The 24,320-nt window shown below is 39.8% G+C and overlaps 2 protein-coding genes across 4 annotated transcripts in view; one reads left to right on the top strand and one right to left on the bottom strand.

Annotated features, from left to right (window-relative positions):
- Window positions 1-14,511, top strand: part of jarid2b (jumonji and AT-rich interaction domain containing 2b) — a 105,829-nt gene extending 91,318 nt beyond the window's left edge. The window contains exons 7-18 of the mRNA XM_084423326.1: window positions 1,707-2,952; window positions 3,604-4,118; window positions 5,899-5,991; window positions 6,299-6,417; window positions 6,561-6,631; window positions 6,745-6,859; window positions 8,201-8,306; window positions 8,409-8,591; window positions 8,692-8,822; window positions 10,695-10,878; window positions 11,486-11,593; window positions 12,314-14,511. Of these exons, the coding sequence (XP_084279452.1) occupies window positions 1,707-2,952; window positions 3,604-4,118; window positions 5,899-5,991; window positions 6,299-6,417; window positions 6,561-6,631; window positions 6,745-6,859; window positions 8,201-8,306; window positions 8,409-8,591; window positions 8,692-8,822; window positions 10,695-10,878; window positions 11,486-11,593; window positions 12,314-12,493 (3,051 nt within the window). The 3' untranslated portion in view covers window positions 12,494-14,511. The remainder of the gene's footprint in view (window positions 1-1,706; window positions 2,953-3,603; window positions 4,119-5,898; window positions 5,992-6,298; window positions 6,418-6,560; window positions 6,632-6,744; window positions 6,860-8,200; window positions 8,307-8,408; window positions 8,592-8,691; window positions 8,823-10,694; window positions 10,879-11,485; window positions 11,594-12,313) is intronic.
- A 587-nt stretch (window positions 14,512-15,098) lies between these two features.
- Window positions 15,099-24,320, bottom strand: part of dtnbp1b (dystrobrevin binding protein 1b) — a 35,746-nt gene continuing 26,524 nt past the window's right edge. Inside the window, exons 2-4 of one of the 3 annotated variants that reach the window (XM_084423824.1) lie at window positions 20,970-21,122; window positions 17,804-17,947; window positions 15,099-16,150 (exon numbers count right to left, since the gene is read on the bottom strand). In XM_084423824.1, coding sequence (XP_084279950.1) covers window positions 15,837-16,150; window positions 17,804-17,947; window positions 20,970-21,122 — 611 coding nt within the window. In that variant the 3' untranslated portion in view covers window positions 15,099-15,836. The remainder of the gene's footprint in view (window positions 16,151-17,803; window positions 17,948-20,969; window positions 21,123-24,320) is intronic. The other 2 variants (XM_084423825.1, XM_084423826.1) reach the window with 2 other exon arrangements.

Genomic DNA, 24,320 nt, shown 5'->3' with positions numbered 1-24,320 from the left:
TTCGATTTCTTACAGGTTGAGTTGTTGTTGCCCATAACACGCTAGCATTCTGCTAATGAACGCTGATTGGTCAGTGAAGGACTGATTACGATCAGAGACACCGCTTGATGGCATCGCGGCATCCGAAGCGGGACCAGAAACAAACAAAACAAAAACTCGTCTAGCACGTGTATTTACCTGTGTCAGCTGTGTTGTCGATGCCTGGAGAGAAAAGAAAGTGCAGAGCGCGAAAGCACCAAAGTGACTGAAGGATTGCCGTAAAGCAGTATCTCTGGTAGTACGATGTGTATGACGTCATTGACACTTTAAAAGACTTTTTAAAGCAAAGAAGTGACTCTAAAAAATCTAACACCCAGCAATGTGTAATTTCTTTGCATCTCCTTTCGAATACAATATTCAAATTACTAGACAAAAAATTATATCCTGAGAAAAGTGGATTTTGATGGGTATACTGCCATAGACCTCCATTCATTCTGCACTCGTCCTGTGAGCGCCCTCATATGGAATCAAAGTGGAACTGCAACCATTTCAGAAGCCGGAAGTGTACTGAGAGTGAAACTTCTCGCCTTATTAGACATTCTCTGCTTTATCTCAGAATTGCGTGTTGTAAAGTCGCAATTGCGTGTTATAAAGTCAGAATTGTGAGATATAAACTCACAATTCTGACTTTTTTTCTCAGAAATTGCATGTTTATATGTCGCAATTTCCGATTTTAAAACACGCAATTGCTACTTTATATCACGCAATTCTGAGAAATAAAGTCAGTGGCGGAAACAAGCTTCCATAGCTTTGAGCCCTGCATGGGGCTTTTGACATTGTTTGCCATGTATAAAGTATGTATCACAAACATTGTGCAAAGAAAACTTTGGATACCTGACTGCAACATTCATGTGCTATGCTATTGCATTGTTTTGATTAAAGGCTTGTCGAGAACTTTAAGCCAAATGTCAGGACTCATCCTTCTTGTCCAATGAGATTCCTCTAATGTCAGGAAGCACATCGTGTTTATTTCACCTGGAGTTTTTAAGCCTACTAAAACCCTCCGGCTGCATCTTCTTTTCTTGCTTCTGTGAGAACACACACATAGGAAATCAAACCCTTTCTGCCTTGCCAGAAAAATAGAGCCAAAGAAAACAATGTGAAGAGAGAAGTCGAGGCTGACTATGTTTGTAGCCTGGCATAGTCTAATTCCCATGGTGGCTGTTAAACAATGAGAGGCCGGGCGTAACCCAAGCTGCATCTGCTCTGCTGTGAAGTTTATTGGGGGCCTCAGATCAGCTGAAAGCACAGATCCTTTTATTTGGGCATTAAAGCCAAATTTGAAGAACTTTAGTGTACTCTGCTGTATAAAGCCAACTATGAATTGGTGTTTGAATGAGATTTTATGATAAACTTTACTTCTAAGGATTTTTTTGCAGCTGTTGGCATTGAATAAAAACATTCCTCTCTTTCTTCTCCCTCCATCTAGTACATTTCCCCTCCCTCTTTTCCCCCCTGCTGTTTTCTCTGTTTTGGGTTTTTTGGAGCTCTGTTGTGGTCTGTATTATTGTGTATGCAGAGACATGCACTGTGACCGTCTTAGTATGCAAATAGACGTTAGGAGTTTATTATTTGCAGTCAGGTTTGAGAATCTCAGTTCCTTAAAGTTGCATTGATCCACTTCATATAACATGATGATAACAATTTTCTTCTTCTGTTCACTTAAGGTCTCAAAAGTAAATGGAGTCACACGGGCATCATCAGCCGGAACGCACACAGCCGGTGCCAAAAAGCAGAAAGACTTCCGTCTGCCGTCCAAAACTGTGAAGTACACAGCCACCGTGACCAAGGGCCACGTCACCTACACCAAAGCAAAACGAGAACTGGTAAAGAAAGCCAAACTCAACCACAGCAAGCACGCTGTTTCTGCTGGCCTCCGTGCTTACAGCAACAACCACCAACATCATTCTCATCATCCAACCAGCAACGGCCATGGCCGGCCTCAGCTCTCTCACTCAGGAAAAGCCCAAAGTATCAATGCAAAAACCCGCAAACAGGTGCTATTATCGAATGGGGTGCATAAGATGACTAACGGTGGCCGGCTTAACGGCAGGCTTAATGGACGCCACAGTGCCAGGGAAGAGGAGCAAGATGGCCGACAACTGCGGCAGGGACTGCGGAACTCTAAACGCAGAAGTGATGCTCTTACGATCCTTGGAGCTGGAACTGAGAGTGATGAGGCTAAAACTAAGCTGCCTGTTAATGAGGTTAAGAAAGCTAAACTGCAGACTAGCCCACTGGAAACTCGAAGCAAGAAGGCCCTGAATCAGTTCAAGCTCCCCAACACTGTCACTATTGCACATAGTATCACTGAAATGGCTGCCTCCCCTACTCAGAAAACGGGTCATGCCCCTCCTCAATCTCCCCCTGCTGCTCCTGCCTCCCCAGGCATGCCCCAGAACCCCGCTACCCCTGAGCCAGCACGTCAGCGGCCCAAGCGTGCCTCTGCTGGCAAACTGATGTTCATCAGACAAGCACAGCAGAGGGCCCAAACTAACCCCGCCCTCAATCGGACCACATCCACTACCTCAGCCAGCAAGTCCTTCAAACCAGCAGAGCCCACACACACACCTCCAACACGGCCGGACAGGGAGCGTGAAAGGAGCAAGGCAGGGTGGGCGACCCTGGGGGAGGAGGTGCCCATTTTCAAGCCCAGCTCCAGGGAGTTCCAGGACCCTTTGGTTTATCTTGACTCGGTACGGGAACGGGCCGAGTCATGTGGACTGTGCAGAGTGCTGCCACCTCCTGACTGGAGGCCAGAGTGCAAACTCAACGACGAGATGCGTTTTGTGACACAGGTTCAGCGCATCCACAAGCTGGGTCGGCGCTGGGGCCCCAATGTTCAGAAACTGGCCTGCATTAAGAAGCACCTCAAATCTCAGGGCATCTCAATGGACGAGCCGCCTCTTATAGGTGAGTCCCTTTAAAACCTTTTGAATACACCTACTTTGTTTGGTATAAGCCAGAGTTCCACAAATCTGGCCCTGGATGGCCGCAGATTTTAGTTCCATCCCTAATCAAACATACCTGAACAATTTAATCAGGGTAACTTGACAATTGCCCATTTCTCCAGAACTTGTCCAGCACCATGACAAGGTTTTAAAAACCACTTTGAGCCATTGCTTCGCTTCAGAATTCTGTTTGAGGATCCAGTCAGAATTTACGGATGAAATAAATGTTTAGTGAGCTTGCTAGAATGCCGCCGGTATGCTGCAATAATTCCTATGAGAGTTTTAAACGTGGTCACTGACCTTTTTTGGTGCTCACTCTCTGTCGGTTTCTTAGCTCACTTTCTCCTGTCATTATGTTTCAAAAGACAAAAAGATATCACACCATTTTTCCTTCAACATATTTAGAGAATTAATGAGCTGTGAAATTAAATACATTTTTAATTCTGGAGCTGTCAATACTCATTCGGCAGCAAATGGTTCAGTGTGTCAGTTGCAGTGGTTTAGTTGAGTTATGCTTGGAAACGATACATTAACTGTTAATATACACTTCTAACATAGTTTTTGCTTTCAACATTTAACAATAATATCTTCCCACTCTCTGTCGCCCCTTCAGGTGGCTGTGAAGTAGACCTGGCTCGTTTTTCTGAGCTTGTCTGCGACATGGGTGGAATGCAGCAGGTGATGGACCTGAAAAAATGGAGCCGGCTAGCCGACCTTCTTCGCATTCCCAAATCAGCACAGGATCGTCTGGCCAAGCTCCAGGAGGCCTACCTCCAGTACCTGCTCTCTTATGACCTGCTCTCTCCCGATGAGCACTATCAACTGCAGCAGGAGGTGCTGGGAGAAAAGGAGGCTCTGGAACGCAAGCGAGGACCCCTGGAGGGCCACTCGGATAGCGGCCAGCGGTCTCTGGTTCTTCCCCGTTTTGAACCCAAGAATGGACTCACCGGCCTTAACCACCGCAACGGCTTCCACAATCACAACAAAGAGCCAGACACCCAGCGGCATGCCGGCCGCCGCAGACTGTTTGCTCAGGAAAAGAAAGGGGGAAAAGTGGACAGTGATGAGGCAAAAGAGGAGGCAGAAGAGGAAAGTGTTCTCAGTGACCAGCACAAATGTATATACAAGGTAATCGAGGCACTGATAATAGCTCATCTGCAAGCTAACGTTATTGGTTCCTTTCTGAAATGGCAGTATTATGTGTCAAACTTGTTTTATTCACCTTTATTCAGTCAGTCAGACTAGCAGATGTGCCATTTCCTCAGGTAATGAAGTGTTTAGAGAGAGCAGAGAGGGCTCGCCACTGAGCTGCCAGAGAACGTGCCAGAATATCAAGCCTGATGACTATGTTTGTCTGTACACTGAACACAGTGCCACACGGCTGGGGAATAGAGGAGGAAGGCTTAATATGTGATGTGTTTTGGGTTTTAATGCTGCCGATGTGGGCTCTACAGTGTGTGATGGATGTGTCTCTGTGCTGTGCTCTGCATCACAGATCTAAGCTTTACTTCAGAGCTGTGTATTCTATTTTGACTTGCTAAGCTACCAGTATGAGCATCTGTTTTGTTCCTCAGACAGATTTACAGGTACAAAACACTGTAGATCTTTTACAAACTTTAGTGAGCTGTCTGTTATTTTTTAGACGTGTTCCCGAATTGAAGCAAAACTATGGTGCTTAAAGAGATCTCATTCTGGCCAAAATTAGTCCCAGCAGTGTATGCATGCTTTTTTTTTTTTTTTTTTTTTTACAATTATCTGCAAAGACTTTTACTCAGTACTAAAACATGTCAATAGAAAATCGTTCCATCTAATTTAAAACACAATTTCACCCAGCATTTGTGCATGCTATGCATGTTGCATTTATTAGAGTATCAAGTTAGCTTAGCAACATGCTAGCATCTGACTTCATTAAGATCGACCATGCGAAAAGCACTCTTCATGTCAACCACAAAAAAAAAAAAGACTTAATTTCACAGGTGATTCTCAGTTGCTGCCTATGAAGAGTGTTTAAATTCAGTCACTCATGAGGTTTCATTTTGGTTTGCATGCTGCTCTAGAAAGGTAGCTTGCTAATGTAGAAAGTGAGGCAGCTCGTTCAAATATGGTGCAGAACTTGTGTGGTTCTTGTGTTTGCGTGAGGACTGGTGGTAAACGAAAGAGAGAACTATAACTGTGAGTGGGTGGGTATCGGTGAGAGTGTCTGTTTTGTGAGAGGGCTTGTTCCCAGGCCCTCAGCTCCTGGTGAACGTGAGGCTGAGTTCTTAGCCATAGTCGATGTAAGGTGACTCCGTCTGCCTCTCTAGCCCTATAAAATACCCCGCTGACTCTGTCTTATAGCACCCCGTCTGTCTGTCTGTGTGTTGTTGTCTGAGGTAACACTCTCTGCTGGGCGGTACTGTGAGAATGGGCCTCTTTACAGAATGGGGCCTGAATATAGGTCACAGCTCAGCTTCACACACACATAGCACTTTGTTCATCTCCAGTGCGGTACCTGGCAATTGTCTTTGTCTATAGTTATCTGTGCTGTCATGCGGTTGAAGCGTGAGTTTTTTTTTTTCATTTTCTTTTTTTTCTTCTCTCTCTCAGTTGTGTGTGTGTGTGTGTAGTGCTTAAGAAGAGGAAATAGACAACTTGTAGAACAATGAATGGATAAACTGCAACTCTCAACTTGACATCTATGTATAGGAAGGAAATGAAGTACTGCCTTTAAAGTAAACCACATAATGTGTGTTTAGCTATATGTCCAACATATAAAGAACAGGTTTATATATACATATAAAGAACATTTGACATATATGCAATTGAATCGTAAACTTGTTTTTGAGAGCTGCCAATTTGACAGACAGCTTGTCAGATTATTTTGCAATTTTTCTTACTCTGTACTGTTATTTATTTATCTTTTTTACAGGGGAGATCGGTATCTTTGACCACCTTTTACAGAATAGCAAGAAATACTATGATGATGTGCTTCAACAAAGAGCCTGGGGCTGCTGAAGTTGAGGTACACACATACTTCCTGTATTTTAACCATTCACCAGATAAATGTGTACAGGTTTATTACCTGTGTAAAATGTTGATTCTGATCCCCATTGGTGAAAAATATCCATGCTAAAAAAAAATAATATATATAAGATATAATAATAATAGCTGTTCTATTACTAATTGTCTTTAAATAGCATGCACTTTCCATGTTGGATATTTTATAAGCATGTCCCATGACAGCTGTATCCTTGTTTTCTGTCATATTTCCTTGTTACCTTCATCCTGCCATTTCTCTTCATCTCCATCTGTCCTGCTTCTTTATATAGCAAGATTACTGGCGGATAGTGGAGCAGAGGGACTGCCATATAGCAGTGCATTATGGGAAAGTGGACACAAACACACATGGAAGCGGCTTCCCTGTGGGCAAGTCTGAACCCTTCTCCAAGTAAGCGTTGCATTCATTTGAGATGAATTACAGGCATGATGGGAAGATGTATTACTGTTTATAAAAATGAGGCTACCATAATCTCTCTTTCTTTCTTTTCCTCTCTCTCTCTCTCACACACTCCTTTCTCTCTTTCACTGTAGGCATGGATGGAACCTCACTGTCCTTCCCAATAACTCTGGATCCATTCTGCGTCATCTTGGTGCTGTGCCTGGTGAGTTCACTATTGTTGTCTGTAGAAGGAAGTACACTTCTCTCCACATCATATGAAGTTCCTTTGTTGAATAAGTCATCACCCCCCTCTCTGTCTCTCTTTCTCTTGTTCAGGGGTGACTATTCCCTGGCTGAACATCGGCATGGTCTTTTCTACCTCATGCTGGTCACAAGACCAAAACCGCCTTCCATACATTGATTATTTACACACTGGTGCTGATTGCATTTGGTAAGGTGTTTTTTTTGTTTGTTTTTTTTCTTTCTTTTTTTTTAAAGATACTGTGGCTACATTGACATTAAAATAATTGGAACTGAACATTTGCCCCTATAAAACGGCATTGGGCAGTTAGATGATGTTCATATCAACATCAGATTAACAAACAGCAAATGAGTGTCTAAATAAAAATAAGTGAAGTCTTTGATTAAAAATAAAGTACTAATAAAATAACAGAATACTTCACAATTAAATCGTTATTTACATTATTAAATTAATAATTTACACTATTATAATTGTTATCAAATTATGTTATCACATATGTGTGTGTATATATATCACATGTGTATATATAATTAATATTTATATATAAATATTAATATTTTTATATATATTTATATTAATGAGGATAGGAGCAGGCTTCACTCAATTTTGATAATACACTTTTTAGAGTGCTGGCCTAAAAATATAATACATAAGAATAGGACAGAGGCCGCACTATGCATAGACGTTTTTTATTCGTTGCACAAACGCGTTTCGGCGTGTGCCTTCTTCAGTGTATATATATTTATAAACATTTGATTATGTAAAAATACAGTAACATGAACAATGTATACACTGTCAGCAATATAACATTTTAATTATTAATATTAGATATAGATAATATTTCAGAATATAACAGAACACTATACAATTTGCATTGTTCTGTTGTATACAGTTGTCTTCAGTGAATTTTGTTAATTCTTTTGGCACTTAATTTTAAATATTTAGATGCATTAAATGCAGTGTTGATTTAATATGTATATACTATTATAGTATTTATTCATAATTTATTTAGTTTATAGTTTATTCATTTTGTGTTCACTTCTGTTTGTATATTTTCAGCTTTCATTTTCATTAAATTTTTCTATTACAAAATTCTATTTTCTATTTTTCTATAGAGCTTTTGTTTTAATTGTTTTGCAGATACAATTTTTTATTTCAGTTTTAGTAATTCAACTTATTTCAGTTATTGATATCTTTCAGCTTTGTCAATTATCAAAAATCATTTTAGTTTGTTAACACTGATAACAGTCATATCAGTGTAAAAGTGTTAGGTCTTTCCTTACTCTGCTGTATTATAATCTTCCACCTCTAGAGGGTGCTGTACTCCGTTAAACACACTATTTATTACAGTGTGCATTCCATTCAGACTGGTGTCAGCTGTGTTTTTGATTTTGTTTTGTTTTTTTACATGCATGACTCAACATGATAAAACCAAGGCCTGTTTTCATGGCAACAAAGCTGGTTTAAGGCTGTCGCCTTATGTCATCCAAACAATGACACTGACAGGAAGTTTTGCCTGTCCCATTACAGGTATTCGATTCCTGCTGAGGAAAAGACAAAGCTTGATAAAGTGGTGCATACACTGCTACAGGCCAACGGCACGCCGGGACTGGAAATGCTGGAGAAGAATGTTATGGTAAGATATTGTGAATAAAAATAACATTACCTTTTTGTGAGTCTGCTGACATTGCTTATTGAATGTAATGTACGAAGAACTTAGGAGTGTGTATTTCTCCAGATTTCTCCGGAGGTGCTTTGTCGTGAGGGGATAAAGGTCCACCGTACGGTCCAGCAGAGCGGGCAGTTCGTGGTGATCTTCCCCGGTGCGTTCGTGTCCAGGGTGTGCTGTGGCTACAGTGTGTCTGAAACTGTGCACTTTGCCACACCACAGTGGATGAACCTGGGCTACGAGGCTGCTAAGGTGAGACATTTTCACATTTTCCACATTCACCTGCAGGACAACATTTAGATGTATACGAGATGTTTAGAAGACGCTCTACATGTTTGCACTTCTCTCGCAGGACCTGAAATGCAGGCACATAGCAAAACCCTTCTCTATGGAGAAGCTCCTCTACCAGATCGCCACAGCCGAGGCCAAACGTGAAAACAGACTTGTGCTTGGTACAATCTCTTCTCTTCTCAAAGATCTCAGGTGAGCACTGCAAACCCATCCTGATGTGGATTTTTCTGAAATGACCTACATATATTATATAAATATATTTTTTATCTAGCGTGGAATGTTGCTGTTTGAGCATGAAAAAGGTCTGCAAAATTACAAGTCACTCCAATGGGAGAGTTATCTGTTATCAGTAAGCACTGTTTCTGAACTCCCTGAAATGCTCAATTGTAGTCTTGAGTTTTCTTCCCGGGAACGTACACATCACAATATTCCTCATTTAAATAATTCCCGCCCAAGACATGCATAAAAAAAGGGACGAGGTCTGGTTGAGTTGCATAAGTAGTTTGTTGAAACTTGCGGTTATGGTAAGGGTAAGACCAAACTGGTCCAGCCGACCAATAAGAGCACATTGCACTGTTCAGAAGGAGGGGATTCATAGAGACCGAAACTAAACAGAACGTTACAGACAGACTGGGAAGAGAGGTGCTGCAATAATGTAACGCAATTAATGCAGCATCTGTATTTTCTGTCATCCTTTGGATAGCATTACATGATATGATCACGCTCTTATTCATGCAAATGTTTTAAACCATTCAAGCGCCACAAGACAAAAGAGAACGCGCTGCCTGTGAATGTCCTGTCTAAGACGCGTGTGTCACGTCCGTTTTGTCGACCATCCCCATAAGAGCAGTCTTAAATGAGTTAAATAAAGTCTTAAATGAACGTAAAGAGTTCCACGTGGGATCTGCATCTCTGTCAGCAGCGGCAGGTCTTAAAGTGACAGCAGCCACTAATTATGTCAGTAAATTATTATCTGATATTAAAAAATTACTCGCTGCTATTGACTAAATAACTTTTGTAGCTTTAATAGGGATTATATTTCATTTATTGAATAATTCATGCAGTGCAGACTGTTTGATAACTTTATTTAATGTCTTATGTCCTACCTTTTAGACCGGTAGGAAGGGCACAGGTAAATATGACATTTATTATGGGTTTATGTGAAGATCACATGAAGTTCACTTAAATTAAAAGTTGTTATATTTTTGAAGCATTTTCATGAGACATCAGTAGCTGTATTAGTATCAGTGATACTAGCCTTCATTCATAAAAAGATGCCATTAAACAGGTATTTAAAATATACTGTCTTTATGTTGTCTCTACATTAACTTGGGGATTAACTGTAAAATTATTACACTACAACATATATATAAAAAACTGAATTTTTTTATTTTTATTGATTGACAGCATATATATCATTCATATATATCATTCATCATTCAAGCATGAAAACCTATTCTAGTATAGCCTGGCTAACGTCAGACCTCGTCTCATTGAGACGTGGTCTGGGAACCACATGTTCATTTTCTCGTATTTGAGGCGTGGTTTACGAATGCCCAGAGCCGTTTATTGGGCGCTACGAATGTCTATCAAATTCCGCCTGTACGTAGCTCATAGCTAATCGTTTCAATTATACCAGATGACGTATGTAGAGCGACAGAAATTCGACGAGGAAGACGACGAAATAAACTTGCGTTCTAAACTACTTAGAACACTATCTAAAGCTGCATCGAAAGGTAACTTCGCGTCTGCTGCCATGTTGGATCCATAGATATAAACAAACTGCTTCGGTGTGTCGCATAGACGTCGTCATCGTCTTGCTGCTCCCTCCCCGTTCTGTGATTGGTTCCCTTTTTGAGGGGAAAATGTGGTCCATGGTGTCCAGGCTGCCTAGCAGCGTGAATAAAATCGCGCTGCGCGCAAGGCAGCATGGGGAAGCCCAGGCTAATTCTAGTAGACTCCAAAAACAAAATCAAGTCTTTGTAAAAGGGCATAATATGGCCTCTTTAAACATTATAACCAATGGCAAAGCAGTTGTGAAGAGAGTGTGCTGCTGTCCTACAGGAACATAGAGATGAAGCAAAGGCAGGAGCTGTATGAAGCAGGGCTGCTTTCCTCCGCACGCTACTGCACTCACGACAACAACCAATCGCCTGCTGACACCAGGAAGAAACCACGCAAGTGGCTGGCGCTGGAGTCATCCGAGAGACGCTGCCAAACATGCCAGCACCTCTGCTACTTATCTATGGTGAGATTCAGTTAAGATTACATTGGACTGTAGAGCTCAGTGTAGTTTATACTCTATACCAACAAACTAAGGCTCTGTCCTAAATGTTCATTTTTGTTTGTGTTCTAAAAGTTGAAACCGTAACAAACTCCCAAATTAGTCCATATAAGCCCAAATAAATTTCTATCATAGTATACTGTATCATCTTGGCACACTTGACCTGGGATTTGGGATGCAATAATTAATTTCTCATATGCTATTTAGAAACAATAGTATGCTTATTGGGTCATGAATGAGCAAAATTCCTGGTCCACAATTCATATGCTATATTAGCCATTTAAATATATACTGTAGTGCTCTATAATATTATCAGTTTAGTAGTCTACTTAGTAGACTGTAAAACGCTATTTTAACTGTCATAGTAGTATATTTGTCAATGTGCTTTATATATTGTTTGTAGAATTTTTCATTGTTACTGTGTTGTCAGACAGTTCTATAGTTCAGTCATATCTGTAATTTACTTCCAGTGCTGATAATACACTTTCAGTCTTCACTAACACATGAGTTACTGAGCGTTTAAAATGAGTTATGATCTTAATGGAGCTAATTGTTCTTGTTAATTCTGCAGGTGGTGCAGGAGAATGAAAATGTTGTTTTCTGTCTGGAGTGTGCGCTGCACTATGTGGAGAGAAACAAAAGCTGCCGCGGCCTCAAGATGATGTACCGCTACGATGAGGTAAGACGCATGACCAGAAGCACACCTGCAGGGGGCGCTGTTGGGATGCTTTTGCTTAGAGGACCCTCAAGGGTTCAACAACCCTTCTAACTGTAAAGTTCATAAAATGTTGTGCTCTGGCAAATGCTAGCAACAAGCGCTTGGGGAAACATTACCACAAATCTGAATGCAAATGAGCTTCTGTGGATTCAGTGTTCTGTTACAGTTTTTATTTAATCACTGTGGCTCAATTTTGAAATTTGATTTGTTTTCTCCTCAAAATAATACATTTAGATCTCTGAACTATAAGTTTCTTGCTCACACCAGATTTGAATTTCCTATTAATTTAAGCAAAATGCATGCGTTTTGGCACATGTGCAAAAGAGTAAGTGCAAATGTTTACAGTTTGCACAGTAACTAAACGGTTTGCTGATCAAGTTTATTTTCAGTGTTGTCATAACTCTTCACAACTTCTAAAGTCTTTTATTTGTAAGAGCGATCGCAAACTATAAACAAAAAATTGAAAAACTTCTAAATGAACACGTAAGCACTGATTTTAGTGTCCTCCATGTTTACACCCGTATGACAGCGTGCTGCGCCATCTTGTTATGTGTGTCAGTTCGGGATCTTGATCCATTCACGCTAGAATCTTATACTGGCCACATTTAAAGAAACAGTACATCAACAATATGTTTTTCACCATGGTCTCTCCTTGCGTTTGTGTCCTGTGTGGTCCCTCAGGAGCAGATCAACAGTTTGGTGAATCAGGTGTGTGGTAAAGCCGTGGTGAGAAGCGCGGCGGACGGCTGTAACGGCTCCAGCCCCACCAAACCGCCAGGCAAGCGCGGCCCCCGCAAGAGAGCCACTGTGGAGCTGTCCCTGACCCACCTGTCCAAAAGTGCCGCCGCTGCCGTCTCGTGAGAAACGCCACCCGGTTGCCTACGTCAAACAATCCATTTTCCCTCTCTTCATTTCGTTTCTGTCTTTTATCACCCTCATAGCAGGGCAGAGTTTCCTGTGTTGAAAGCAGGCTGCCTTTTTTTGCACTAGCGCACTAGTTTTTATTCACCAGATGTTTGATAGCATTAAGAGACATGGTCCCAGGTGTGCATTTCACTGACAGGTGTGAGTATGATGTCATCTTTTCTGCCTGGACCCTCTTCCCCCCCCTCACCTTCGGCCCCATTGACTGCACACATGCTTCTCCTGAACTGTGAACCTTGGGACAAATGGGTGCTTCTCTTCTCAATTTTCCTGGCCCCTTTCCTTTGAATGTTGGTGCTTGATGGAGCTGCCCAAGAATGTTTTTTGTTTTGTTTTGTTTTGTTTTTTGTTTGCTTTTTGTTTTGTTTGTTTTTTTTGTTTTGTGTTTGTTTTTGTTTTGTTTTGAGGTTTTGTTTGTTTTTGTTGTGTGTTTTGTTTTGTTTTATGACATTTGTTTTGTTTTGATTTCAATTCATTTACTCCCCATGCAGCTCCTCTGCGGAAGACGCAGCTCTAAAGATGGTAAACACTTGAAATTTGTCTTGTTTTAATGTGTTTTTTAAGAGGAAGTACTGTGTTTTTTTTTATTTAATTTCATCTGCTTTTCATTTCACACTTTCCTCTGTGGATTCGGGGAACGGTGGTTTCCATGGCAGCGGGTCGGGCTGTACTTGAGGAAGTGGGTGTTAGGGAATGAACGAGTGGGTCCCGTCCCGGTAGTGAGAGGGGTTCCTCCCACGCTGACGCTTACGAGCGATAACTGTGCCTGATGTTTAGCGGGGAGATCTTTCTTTATTTTTGGTGCTGTTTTTTTTTTTTTTTTTTTTCTCCTTTTATTGTATATCAATACAAAAAGGTAATAAGAAAGAAGTGCTGTCCGCTAGCCTTCTTATCCCACAGGACGGAAGAGCCCAGAGGCTTTTTCCGCTTCTAGATGTGCAATCGTGTCAACATTCCATTCTTCCAGACTTTCATCTGTACCAGTTAACATTAATTATTATATAATATTATTGTAATTATTATATTTTGTGTTTTTGCATTTTATTTGATCTTTCGTTCTGATGTGCTATCTCAAGTTAGAGCCACTATTCAGAGGGTGTAAAATGTGAAATGCAAGTCCAAGGTTTTTTTATTTTTTATTATTGTTATTATTGTTGTTTATTTTTGTTGTCTTTTCATTTTTGCGGAAGTATCATTGATTTAAAGAAACTTAAGAAAATCACCTTTTGTACATAATCCTGTAAATGTCTTTAATACTTGAGCCTTTGTTGGAGTGACAGAAGGAAAGGATAGATAGATGGATGATGTCAGATGAAGAAAAGCCTTACATTTCAGTTTCTTCAGCTGTGGGAGTTTGATGCATACAGGGTTGCTCTGGTAATGTGTATAAATTTTAAGTGCTGCTTACATCACTGAGGACTAAGATAAGGAGTCGCGATTTCCCCCTAGTTTTGTTTTTTAGGTTTACTTTTTTAAAGAAAAGGGAAAATACTTTCACAAAAAAAAAAAAGGTTTTTACATTTTCATTACTGAAAATTCAACATTGTAGTAGCTACTCATGTTGCACTGAGCTTGCCAGTGGTAACTGTCAAGAAAAAAAAAAAAAAACTATAATTCAGTTTGTTGGTTGTTGTCCTTAACAGAAGACTGTTTTAGGAGTATTTAATGAAAACCAAGTCTGGTGTTTTCAACAAAAAATGGCATTTGTCAAGTTTTTATGGCCTTACAATGTATTTTACTCCGAATTTTTTGCTGTTTTTGGTTCCTTTTTCTACAATGAGAGATTTGCTCACGGTCAGGCGAGTTAATTTATTAGCACTGCGTCTCAGCTCTTCCTCTCACGAGGAAAGATTTCATGTTGGTTATATTGCCAGTTTTATTTTGTTTTACTTTGTTTTATTTTGTTTTTTACTTTTTCAATTTGTACTTAAGGTTTAATAAAAACTCATGGACAATTCACTGTCAGCGTGTCTTCATTACTGACTTTTATGCTGGTTTAAAGGGGAAGGTTTTCTTCTTTTCATTTATTTCTAATAAAATGATTTTACTGATTAACCACATTTTAAAATACATTTACGAATAACAATTATTAATAATAATGTTATTATATATACAAATAATTAATCAAATTAACACTTTAATACATCTTTAAAATATTCAGTTATTTTAAAAACTATTTAGTAATAGTATTAGAAGTACTAATAAAAATAAATAAAATAAATAATATCTTTAAAATAAATTATTTTATACATATTTAGTCGTATTAAAAATACATTGTTGTCATAAAATAATCAATAGTAATATCAATAATACTTATGTATTTGAAATATGTTTTTAAAATATACTATTTAGAACTAACAATGATAATGGAAGTTAAAATAATTCAATTACTAAAAATATTATTTAAAAAAAATACTCTTTAAAATGTGTCTTTTATATAATGTGTCTTTTGGTATATTAATTATTATGATTATCATAAAATAATATTATTTTGTATAATTTTTTAGTACAAGTAGTGTGATAAAAATAACAACATTTGTCAGTCTGTAGACTCATTGTACATTTATTGACCCCTGGTGTAAAATCCTTGTGCTTGACTAATTACAAAGGTGCAAAGAACATATCATTTTAGAATGTTTTAAAAGTCAAGGATCTGCAAGTGATTTTTAAAATGAATTTAAATGTTACATTTTAATTTTGGTCCTATACATGTCCACATTATGTTCCCTGATGTAGAAATATGCTGACAATTTGAAGAACTGAAGCTCGACTCTAAGCCTTAATTCAGGTATTTTCAACGAAAGTCATACTCTGAGCCCCAGGCCTCTAAAGCATTGTTGATTTTATACACGAGACAGGCGTGTACCTCATAAAACAGCATTTGTTATCTAAAGCCTTTTTAAAAGCTGGAAATACTCCAGATATGGATTTACAATAGAAACCAAATTGATTAAACTAGTTTGTAGAGTGAAAGCCACATAATTAATTACTAGTGTGTATTTTTTATATCGCTGTAACTGACAACAAATGGCACAGAGGGGCAAACAGGAGACCAGCTAAATGCAGTGAACATCCCAACAGAATAAAAGAGATTTATTGATTTGTGAGGGCAGGCACAGGATCGGGCTTATACTGCACAGCACACAACAAAGAACTTCTTTACAAAAGCCAAAAGGGTGTCATAAAACACAAATGTGTACTCTTCCTTTTGACGCAAATGAACAGCACACCGCTAATTACATCACTTCCGCTTACAGTCTGTCGTTGGTCCTCTGTGTTTTCAGGATGAGCTGTTGCTCTCACAGTTCTTGATTGGCCGGTTTTGTCCTCTTTCGAGTAACCGGGCCTCCTCCTCGACCTCTTCTGGATCTGGCTGGATGAGCAGAGAGCCACGGTTGGCTGCTTGTTCCCTCTCATCATCTTCATCATCATCATCGTTGTACTCCTCCTCTTCCCCCGCCTCCGTGTCTTGGCTGGCTGAGTCCGTGCAGGTGGAGGACAGCGATGCGAGCTTGTGTCTCAGGTCCGCCTGTGTGGGCACCTGAAGAGTGATCTCAGAAGTGAACGACTCCACATCTGGACCTGAGAGAGAATCTTTTAGACAGGAAGAACAAAAGGGATTAGAATGCAAATTTCTCTTTAAAAATTAGACATTGGTCTGACAACATTCAGGATTCTGTGAGACAAGGAGATCTGTTACAAAACCTTGGGTAAACCCGTATAAAATTTGCATGTTAAAAGTTAAACAAACAATGTGGAAAAATTTGCATTGTGTCCCTCACGCACAATTCCGAATCGTGTAGATTCCTGGCATGACTGCATTTCGCCCCTGGAATTTTAGCAGTTCAAAGATAAATGTGACCGCACATTAAAGGTCCTTGCACACTGAGTCCGAAATTCTTGTCTGAAATTTTCACATGTTAAATTTATACGACCTCACGTTGTGCCTCCGGAACTTTCGTCCGTCATAATAAAAATAAAAAAAGTTGGATCTGGTTCGATTTTCTGCATTTTTCGCATCCATAGCAAACATTTTTAGAGGTGTTTTGACAATTCAGAGCCACCGAATGACGAATACGAAAAAACACATACGAAAGTTTAGAACTCAGTGTGCAAGGACCTTAAAGGGATACTCCACTTTTTTTGGAAATAGGCTCATTTTACAACTCCCCCAGAGTTAAACAGTTGAGTTTTACCGTTTTCGAATCCATTCAGCTGATCTCCGGGTCTGGGGGTCCCACTTTTAGCATAGCTTAGCATAATGAATTGAACCGGACAAGACCATTAGCATCTCTCTCAAAAAAATGAACAAAGAATGAGAGTATAGTTCCTAGCCATATCAGCCTAGAAAATCGCAACTTTTCATTTTCTGTCGGTCTTAGTACACGATGTAACTACAGAGGAGTCAAGTTTTAAATAGGAAAAATATCGAAACTCTTTGTTCATTTTTTTGAGAGAGATGCTAATGGTCTTGTCCGGTTCAATTCATTATGCTAAGCTATGCTAAAAGTGGGACCCCCCAGACCCGGAGATCGGCTGAATGGATTTGAAAACGGTAAAACTCAACTGTTTAACTCTGGGGGAGTTGTAAAATGAGCCTATTTCCCAAAAAAAGTGGAGTATCCCTTTAAGGCATCATAGGTGAGACCCCACACTGTAAAACAAAACAAAAAAAGTTGCTGCCTTAAACAACTGAGTTGATCGTACTTATAAATTTAAGTCATTTCAACAATTACATTAAACTGACTTTAAAAAAATGAGTTGAATCCTGTATAACAAAGTTAACTTATTTTGGTGAGTTAAAGGCAGCTGCATAAGTAGATGGTAGACAACGAGGCAGTGCACTTGTTTTTGTAACAGGAAGTCCTCATTGTCCTCATGTTGCCTGTATCATCCAGAGAACATGGCTTTCAGTGCAGCTCAGTGTAATTAGCGAGAATTGTAAAACCTGTTTGTTCTTCTCTATATGCAATCAGACATTACAGACATCATCTCAGCATGTTCTGCTGACGGTAGGGGTAAATGTCAGCACTAATTTATTGGCATCTCAGCATTAGTGAAGCTAAAGAGTTCTTTAAACATAAGGAAGGACGCCACCACACCAGGAAGCCACATTCGTCATTAGCTAAGAATGGTTTAGATCTATAGAACTCAATCAGGCTCCACTTGAAAACCAAGAGGACAAAAACACATACAGAGTGAGGAAATCTAGATTGATGATTGTGAAATATCACTGTGCATTTATACCCAGCATCGGTGAGGCTACGCTGTTGTCCTCACCACCAGAGTTGAGAAAGACGTCCAACGCCTCGTGGTCAGACATATCCATCAGATCCATTTGCTCCAGCATGTCCACGTTCACCTCCATTGATGACATGCTTCCTATTGTCTCTGTGAACCAAAGGAAGAGCAACAGCATCAATAACTGCAACCTCACACTTCAATCATTAATATGTATCAAGGATTTGAGTCCAGGATGAATGTTACAAGGAGTTCCCATTTCTGCGGACAGAGTTCTTGAGTCAAATCTTGTCAAATAGAACAGCCAATTTGGTTATGTCAGATCTCATTTGATGCACTGAGCTATGTCCTGGATTCGTCACCTTGCAGTCATGTCGACTCTGTGATGTCATTAGCACATGCTTCACAAATACAGACTGCGGCGTGAGGCATGCCCATCACGTGTGTAAGCGTAAGCGTGAGCACGACATCAGTAAGCAGAGCGGTGAACTGCGTACCTCAAGGTTGTGTAAGAGCGCAGCGGCACGGGGAGATGGACAACAAAGAGAGAGACATGTTAGCTCCCCTTTTACAGTACTGAGACACAAACACAACTGCACACTCACACACTCAGACTCTTGTGTCACACTTTGACAGAAATTCCATCAAAACACTATTCCTACACAATCCCAGTCCATACTCAAAAAATAATACCCTTTAAAATAAAGAAGATTGACATATTCTCACCTTGCTGCCCTTAGCCCCACCTTTTTAACGAGCCAATGGCCAATCCTATCCCCGCCTTCTTAATGAGCCAATGGGCAATCCTAGCTTCACCTTCTTTATTACCTGCTTGATGATCCAAGCCGTGCCTTATTAAGTACCCACTGCCTTGTCCTATCCTTATCTTGTTTATGACCTGATGGCTGATCCTAGCCTAAGGGTGCAAAACGCAGTTCCTGGAGGTTTAGCTTCAACCCTAATTAAACGCACCTGATCCAGCTAATCAAGTCCTTCAGGCTTATTTATAAAACTTCAGGTATGTCTTTTGGAGCAGGGTTTGGAACTAAAGTCTGCAGGGCTGTGGCCCGCCAACAACTGAGTTTTGAACCCCTCTCCAAGCCCGTTTTCTTTATGACCCTCGGGAGGATCCTTTATGACCCACTGGCGGATCCTAGTCCCTCTTTTCATTGACCCACTGGCCAATTATTTACATTTATATTCATTTAGCTGACGCTTTTATCCAAAGCGACTTACAATTGCTATATATGTCAGAGGTCGCACGCCTCTGGAGCAACTAGGGGTTAAGTGTCTTGCTCAGGGACACATTGGTGTCTCACAGTGGATTCGAACCCGGGTCTCTCACACCAAAGGCATGTGTCTTATCCATTGCGCCACACCACCCCCAATTATAGCCTGCCTTCTTTATGACCCGCTGGGTGATCCTAGCCCTACCTTCTTTTTGATCCGTTTGCTGATCCTTGCCCCTTGTTTTTAATCACCCGCTGGCTGGTCCTAACCTTTATGACCCGATAGCAGATCTTCTGTCTGCCGTTTGAGGGGCTGTTTACACGACACCATTTTCAACTAAAAACATAAAACTTTTAATGTATTTTGGCCGTTCATTTACACGACAACGATGTTTTGGTGGCCTGAAAATTCAAACGTTTGGAAACTGGTTTCAAACTGCAAGGTTTCGAAAACAGTCTTCATGTAAACAACAAAAACGCGAATCTCTGAAGGCGATGACGTCATGCACATGCGTAATTTACATGTTCAGTCTATAGTGTTTCATCACCATCTAATGGCCTGGCAGCAGAATACAGGGTTTTTAGTCGTTTTCTCTAATCGATGTGAAAGGGGATCGTTTTGACAATGGTGTCGTCTGTATGTGGAAAACACAAAGGAAAAACTTAAGCATATCGTTGTCGTTTAAACTTATCCTAAGTGATCTACTGGCTCATTCTAGCCCCGCCGCGCTAATGACCTAATTAACTATCCAACCGCGCCTTCTTAATAATCTGCTGGGTGATCTTAGCCATGCCTTCTTAATGACCAAATGGCTAATCGTAGCCTCGTCTTCTTTATGACCCAATGTCTGATGTTAGACCTGCTTTCTCAATAGGTGTGTTCAACTTCTGCTGGAAAGATTTGCCTCTTGCAGTCGGGGACAAGTTGGAAACTGAACCGAAGTCGATCGCTTTCTGTTTCCCAAAGTGACGCTTGCACTGTGTTTGTGTACTGTATCACAGACAAAATGGATTAAAATGGATTAGATCTAATATTTGTCAGGTTAACATATGTTTGAATTTTACATATAGAAACCAGAATCACATTTCATCCAATAGGTATGCACTGCTTAAAACAGTGCCTGTATGTACAAGAAGGTCAAGATTTCAATGATTTCAACCTGTATGATTTCAATACCAATGAGGTGGCGTCTATATCAGTTTTATTTTGACACATGAAAAGAGTTTTTGCTGGTATAAAAATAGATTTGTGAGCAGTAGCAGAACAGAAGGTGTCAGAATAAACATGAAACCAATGTCATTGTTGTCATCAGTGAATCTGGCCAAGATTTGTGTGGCCAATCTGGAGAAACTGCAGCATCTGAACCAGTCCAAGACTTTCAAATCATTTTTGTGGTACTTTGATGGCATACATCTCAGTCTCAAGTCTCAAGTCGGAGAAAATGATAACGCTGTATGAAGTCAAACGCACCTAATGAAGGGATGGCTTTTGCTAGCCCTGCCCTCTAGTCTAAATGACTCACTGGCTGATCTTATCCCTGCCATTTCAGTATAGTTTATCTATAATTATTAGCATTACCCATTGGACTTGTTGTTCCAACTCCCTTATGCTGCTTTTGTACATTGCCATGCACCATGTGTCTCCTGAGTCATTTTAGACAAATTGGTGGAAGATGAAAGCAACACTTCAGGGCTGGGAACAGCTTTCCCAGTCGAATATGTTGGGTGGAGCTGGCACTCTTATTTGTAATAATGACTGCTAAGTTTTTTGTACCAGATCATCTAAAGAGACATTTCCCAGGGATATAAAAAGGTCTGTTAAATTGTACATAGGGATAGAGCATATTTACATGAGCATTTTGTTAAACATCATCCGCTTGTATTAGTGTCTGGCACATTTTGATCTGGTTTAGGTTTGAGCCGAGGACATGGGCATAGCTCACCTCTTCTCTCCGCAATCTGTAGGTATCCTGTGGACAGGTAGTGTTCCATGTCCTGCTGAAAAGCCTCTTCAAAGAACTTTTGCCTGTCCTTTAGTTTTACCTGTGGCTGGACAGGCTCCGCCTCCGGTACTCTCTGAGCATGCTCCATCTCCGCTGTGATTGGAGGACAAGAAGAAAGAGGTGATAATGTTAGTCAACCATGCAGGATATTAGAGTTTAGGGATGTAAACTAGCATTTCAAAAGACTTGCATTAAATACGAATCACTTTTTTTTTAAATGTGTCAGCTCGTACTGAGGTACAACCATGAGGCAAAATTCAGAAAACGCAAACTGTACACTGTGAGCTTTCCCAAGAGCATGCTGTTCCGGACAGGACAGCGGGGGGTTGTCAGGGCTGTCCAGCAGTGATTTTCAGATCTCTGCTCAGCTTGAACTGAATCAGCGAACTGCATTTTGACAGGTAAAGAGGTTTTCTCCTGACAGGACATAACTAGCCCACATTCCCTAAAACTGGGTCTGGCCGTCATATGGCCCTGTGACGTGTGCTATAGCATTTAGTGTAAATCTTGCTGACGGGTCTAATGATTATAATAATTGAATAGCTGAATAGCTTTTTTTATTTATTAATATTTAATATTAATGTTTTATATATAGGTCTATTAAAGGTGCATTCAGTAGTTTGGGACTAATTTAAATAGATTTACACATTAAGAAATTCTTTATTTATTTATTTTTTATGCAGGGTCGATGCATCAGCCTCCTTAATATATTTCGCCATGATGAAATAACATGACCCACGGTGTTTCACTAAATGTTAGAAAGAATCCTCACACTCCGCTGTTATGTGAAAATTAAACATTGAAACACACATATTATCGTGCTTTACCAGCGGAGACAAAGAGAGAATCAGTACATGTACTACTTAAGAAGTAGAAAAAGTTAGAAGCCAGAAAAGACTGGATAAAAAAGAACGGCCCTACACATCGCTACAGGATACGTTAGGTGGAAAGTAAAGGTAGGAAAGAAAATCTTGAGTGGTAATGCCCAAGCTGCATCTGTTTTGTTGGATAGGTAAGGGAATTAATTATTGTGTAGACGGTTCTCTAAAACTCATTAGTTCATCAGGGCAGTGCAGCGTCTAACACCATTGCGGTGTCCATGGAATAATAACAAAAATGGACATGCCTGTGATTGCAAGATGAGTCATCAATAAGAGAAAGACTGTAAATTGTCTGCTAAGAGGTTTGTCAACTCACAGTACTCTAGAGTATAGAGTATATGTGACCCTGGATCACAAAACCAGTCAAGTCGCACGGGCATATTTGTGGCAATAGCCAAAAATCATTAGGATATTAAGTAAAGATCATGTTCCATGAAGATATTTTGTAAATTTCCTACCGTAAATATGTAAAACATTTATTTTTGTGAGTGAATGCAGCACAATCGCAAACATAAATGGACAACTTTAGAGGTGATTTTCTCAATGTTTCGATTTTTTTTCACCCTCAGATTCCAGATTTTCAAATAGTTGTATCTCGGCCAAATATTGCCATATTCTAACAAACCATACATCAATGGAAAGCTTATTTATTCAACATCTCAATTTAAAAAAATTGACCCATGTGACTGGTTTTGTGGTTCAGTGTCACATATAGCAAATATAGTGACCTCTGTCAATCCCTCTTTTACCAGATTCCAGAAATTCCAGGCATCTGTATCTCTATTGTCTCAATTTCTCATATTCTGTTGTCGTTCCATCAATTTCACTGGCTCTTTTAGCTTCCCTATGGTCTGAGTGAATGTGGAAAGCTACGGCTCCTTTATTGGGCTAGAGACCTGTGTGTGTGTGTGTGTGTGTGTGTGTGTGTGTGTCTTTGGTCTGTCGGTGGATTAATTAATGTCTGTGGTCGTCCTGAGGGAAGCAGCTCTGGTCTCTGGTCTTTCATCAAAGAGTTGTGCTGCAGTGCATGCATGTCTTCTCTTCATTTTCCATCACACATGCTCTTTACTTTAATCAAAGGACTGTTCACAGCGCACACACACACACACACAGCAATACACTGACTTAACTTTTCTCCGTTTAGACTCAAAATCTACATACCACACAGTTGTCATTTTGCATGTGTATGACATGATCAACCTTTCCTGTTTCCATTTTCTAATCATTATACATTCATTCTCTCATACTAATGCAAGTTAGTATGTCATGCCTCATTACTGTTAATTTAATGATGCTCTGTGCATATGCTTGTGTGTAGAGGATGTTGTAATCTGATTATGAATAAGACTAATTGAAGAGTCTATGTGTGACAGCGTAGTAGAGAAACATGAGATCTTGGTTCTCAGCCTGTCCAGGCTGATTTTGCTCCCAAAGCGCCGTCTGAGAAAAGTGCTGTTCAGAAAGACAGTTCAGCTTGTCTAGTTGAAGTGTAGATCTCCTTCAGACTGTTATTTCTCCTGAGAGGAGCTTGCTGCTGTCCAGATGCACTGACCTGAGACCAAACCTCCTTACTTTCTTCTCAATGAATACTGAGTCTTGAAGAGGACCAGATCATTTTGAGTTAAGAAATACAGAGGCTTAAAGAATACATTAATGCTACAGGGCTAGAAAATACTTTAACTTTTATTGCAGTGATTCTCAACCTTTTTGACTCCGTCCCTCATTGTCCACTATAAAATTCAAAGACTCCATAGCCCTAGTTTTGTTTTCAAAACCTATTTTAAAAAGTTACTAAAATACATAAAATTTAAATTAAAATTAAAATAACTACATTTCATGATTCCAGAAGTTTTTATTTATTTTATAATAAATATAATATAATAAACAGCTGCTGCATGAAATATTTTAGAGCTTGGAATAACAATTAAAATGTATATTCACTATAAAAATGCCCATGACATTTTAAGGTTTTATTAAAGGTGCTGTATTTAAAAATATAAAATAAATTGACTGTACTAAAGCATAAATCTAAACACCGGGTTGCCAGTTTGTGGAAAACACAGCGTATTGCAGCCATGGAAGCCAGCAAATGAACTGGATCAGAGATGGCAAATTCTGTCCAACCTAAAAAGCTCTATGAACAGAGGAATATTAAAACACGGATAAATTACAGTAACTCATCAATTAACAGTGTCAATTGATGTTGTCAGTTACGTTCGTTCATGTTGTGTCTTCAATCTGGCAACCCACGTGAGTGTGAGTCTGATCAGGAGGGGGCGGGGGAAACAATTCTCTCCAATATTTTGAATTTGGACTTCATAACCCATTTTCAACCACTAGCTGTCAATATTACATACTGCACCTTTAATTTACATAACTTTTTCAGGTCTAGAAATCAAAGTTTTAATAT

The sequence above is a fragment of the Rutilus rutilus genome, assembly GCF_951802725.1.
Source record: "Rutilus rutilus genome assembly, chromosome: 11".
NCBI classification, from domain to species: domain Eukaryota; kingdom Metazoa; phylum Chordata; class Actinopteri; order Cypriniformes; family Leuciscidae; genus Rutilus; species Rutilus rutilus.
Note: the sequence above shows the minus strand (reverse complement) of the source record. Positions and strands in the feature narration are given on the sequence as shown.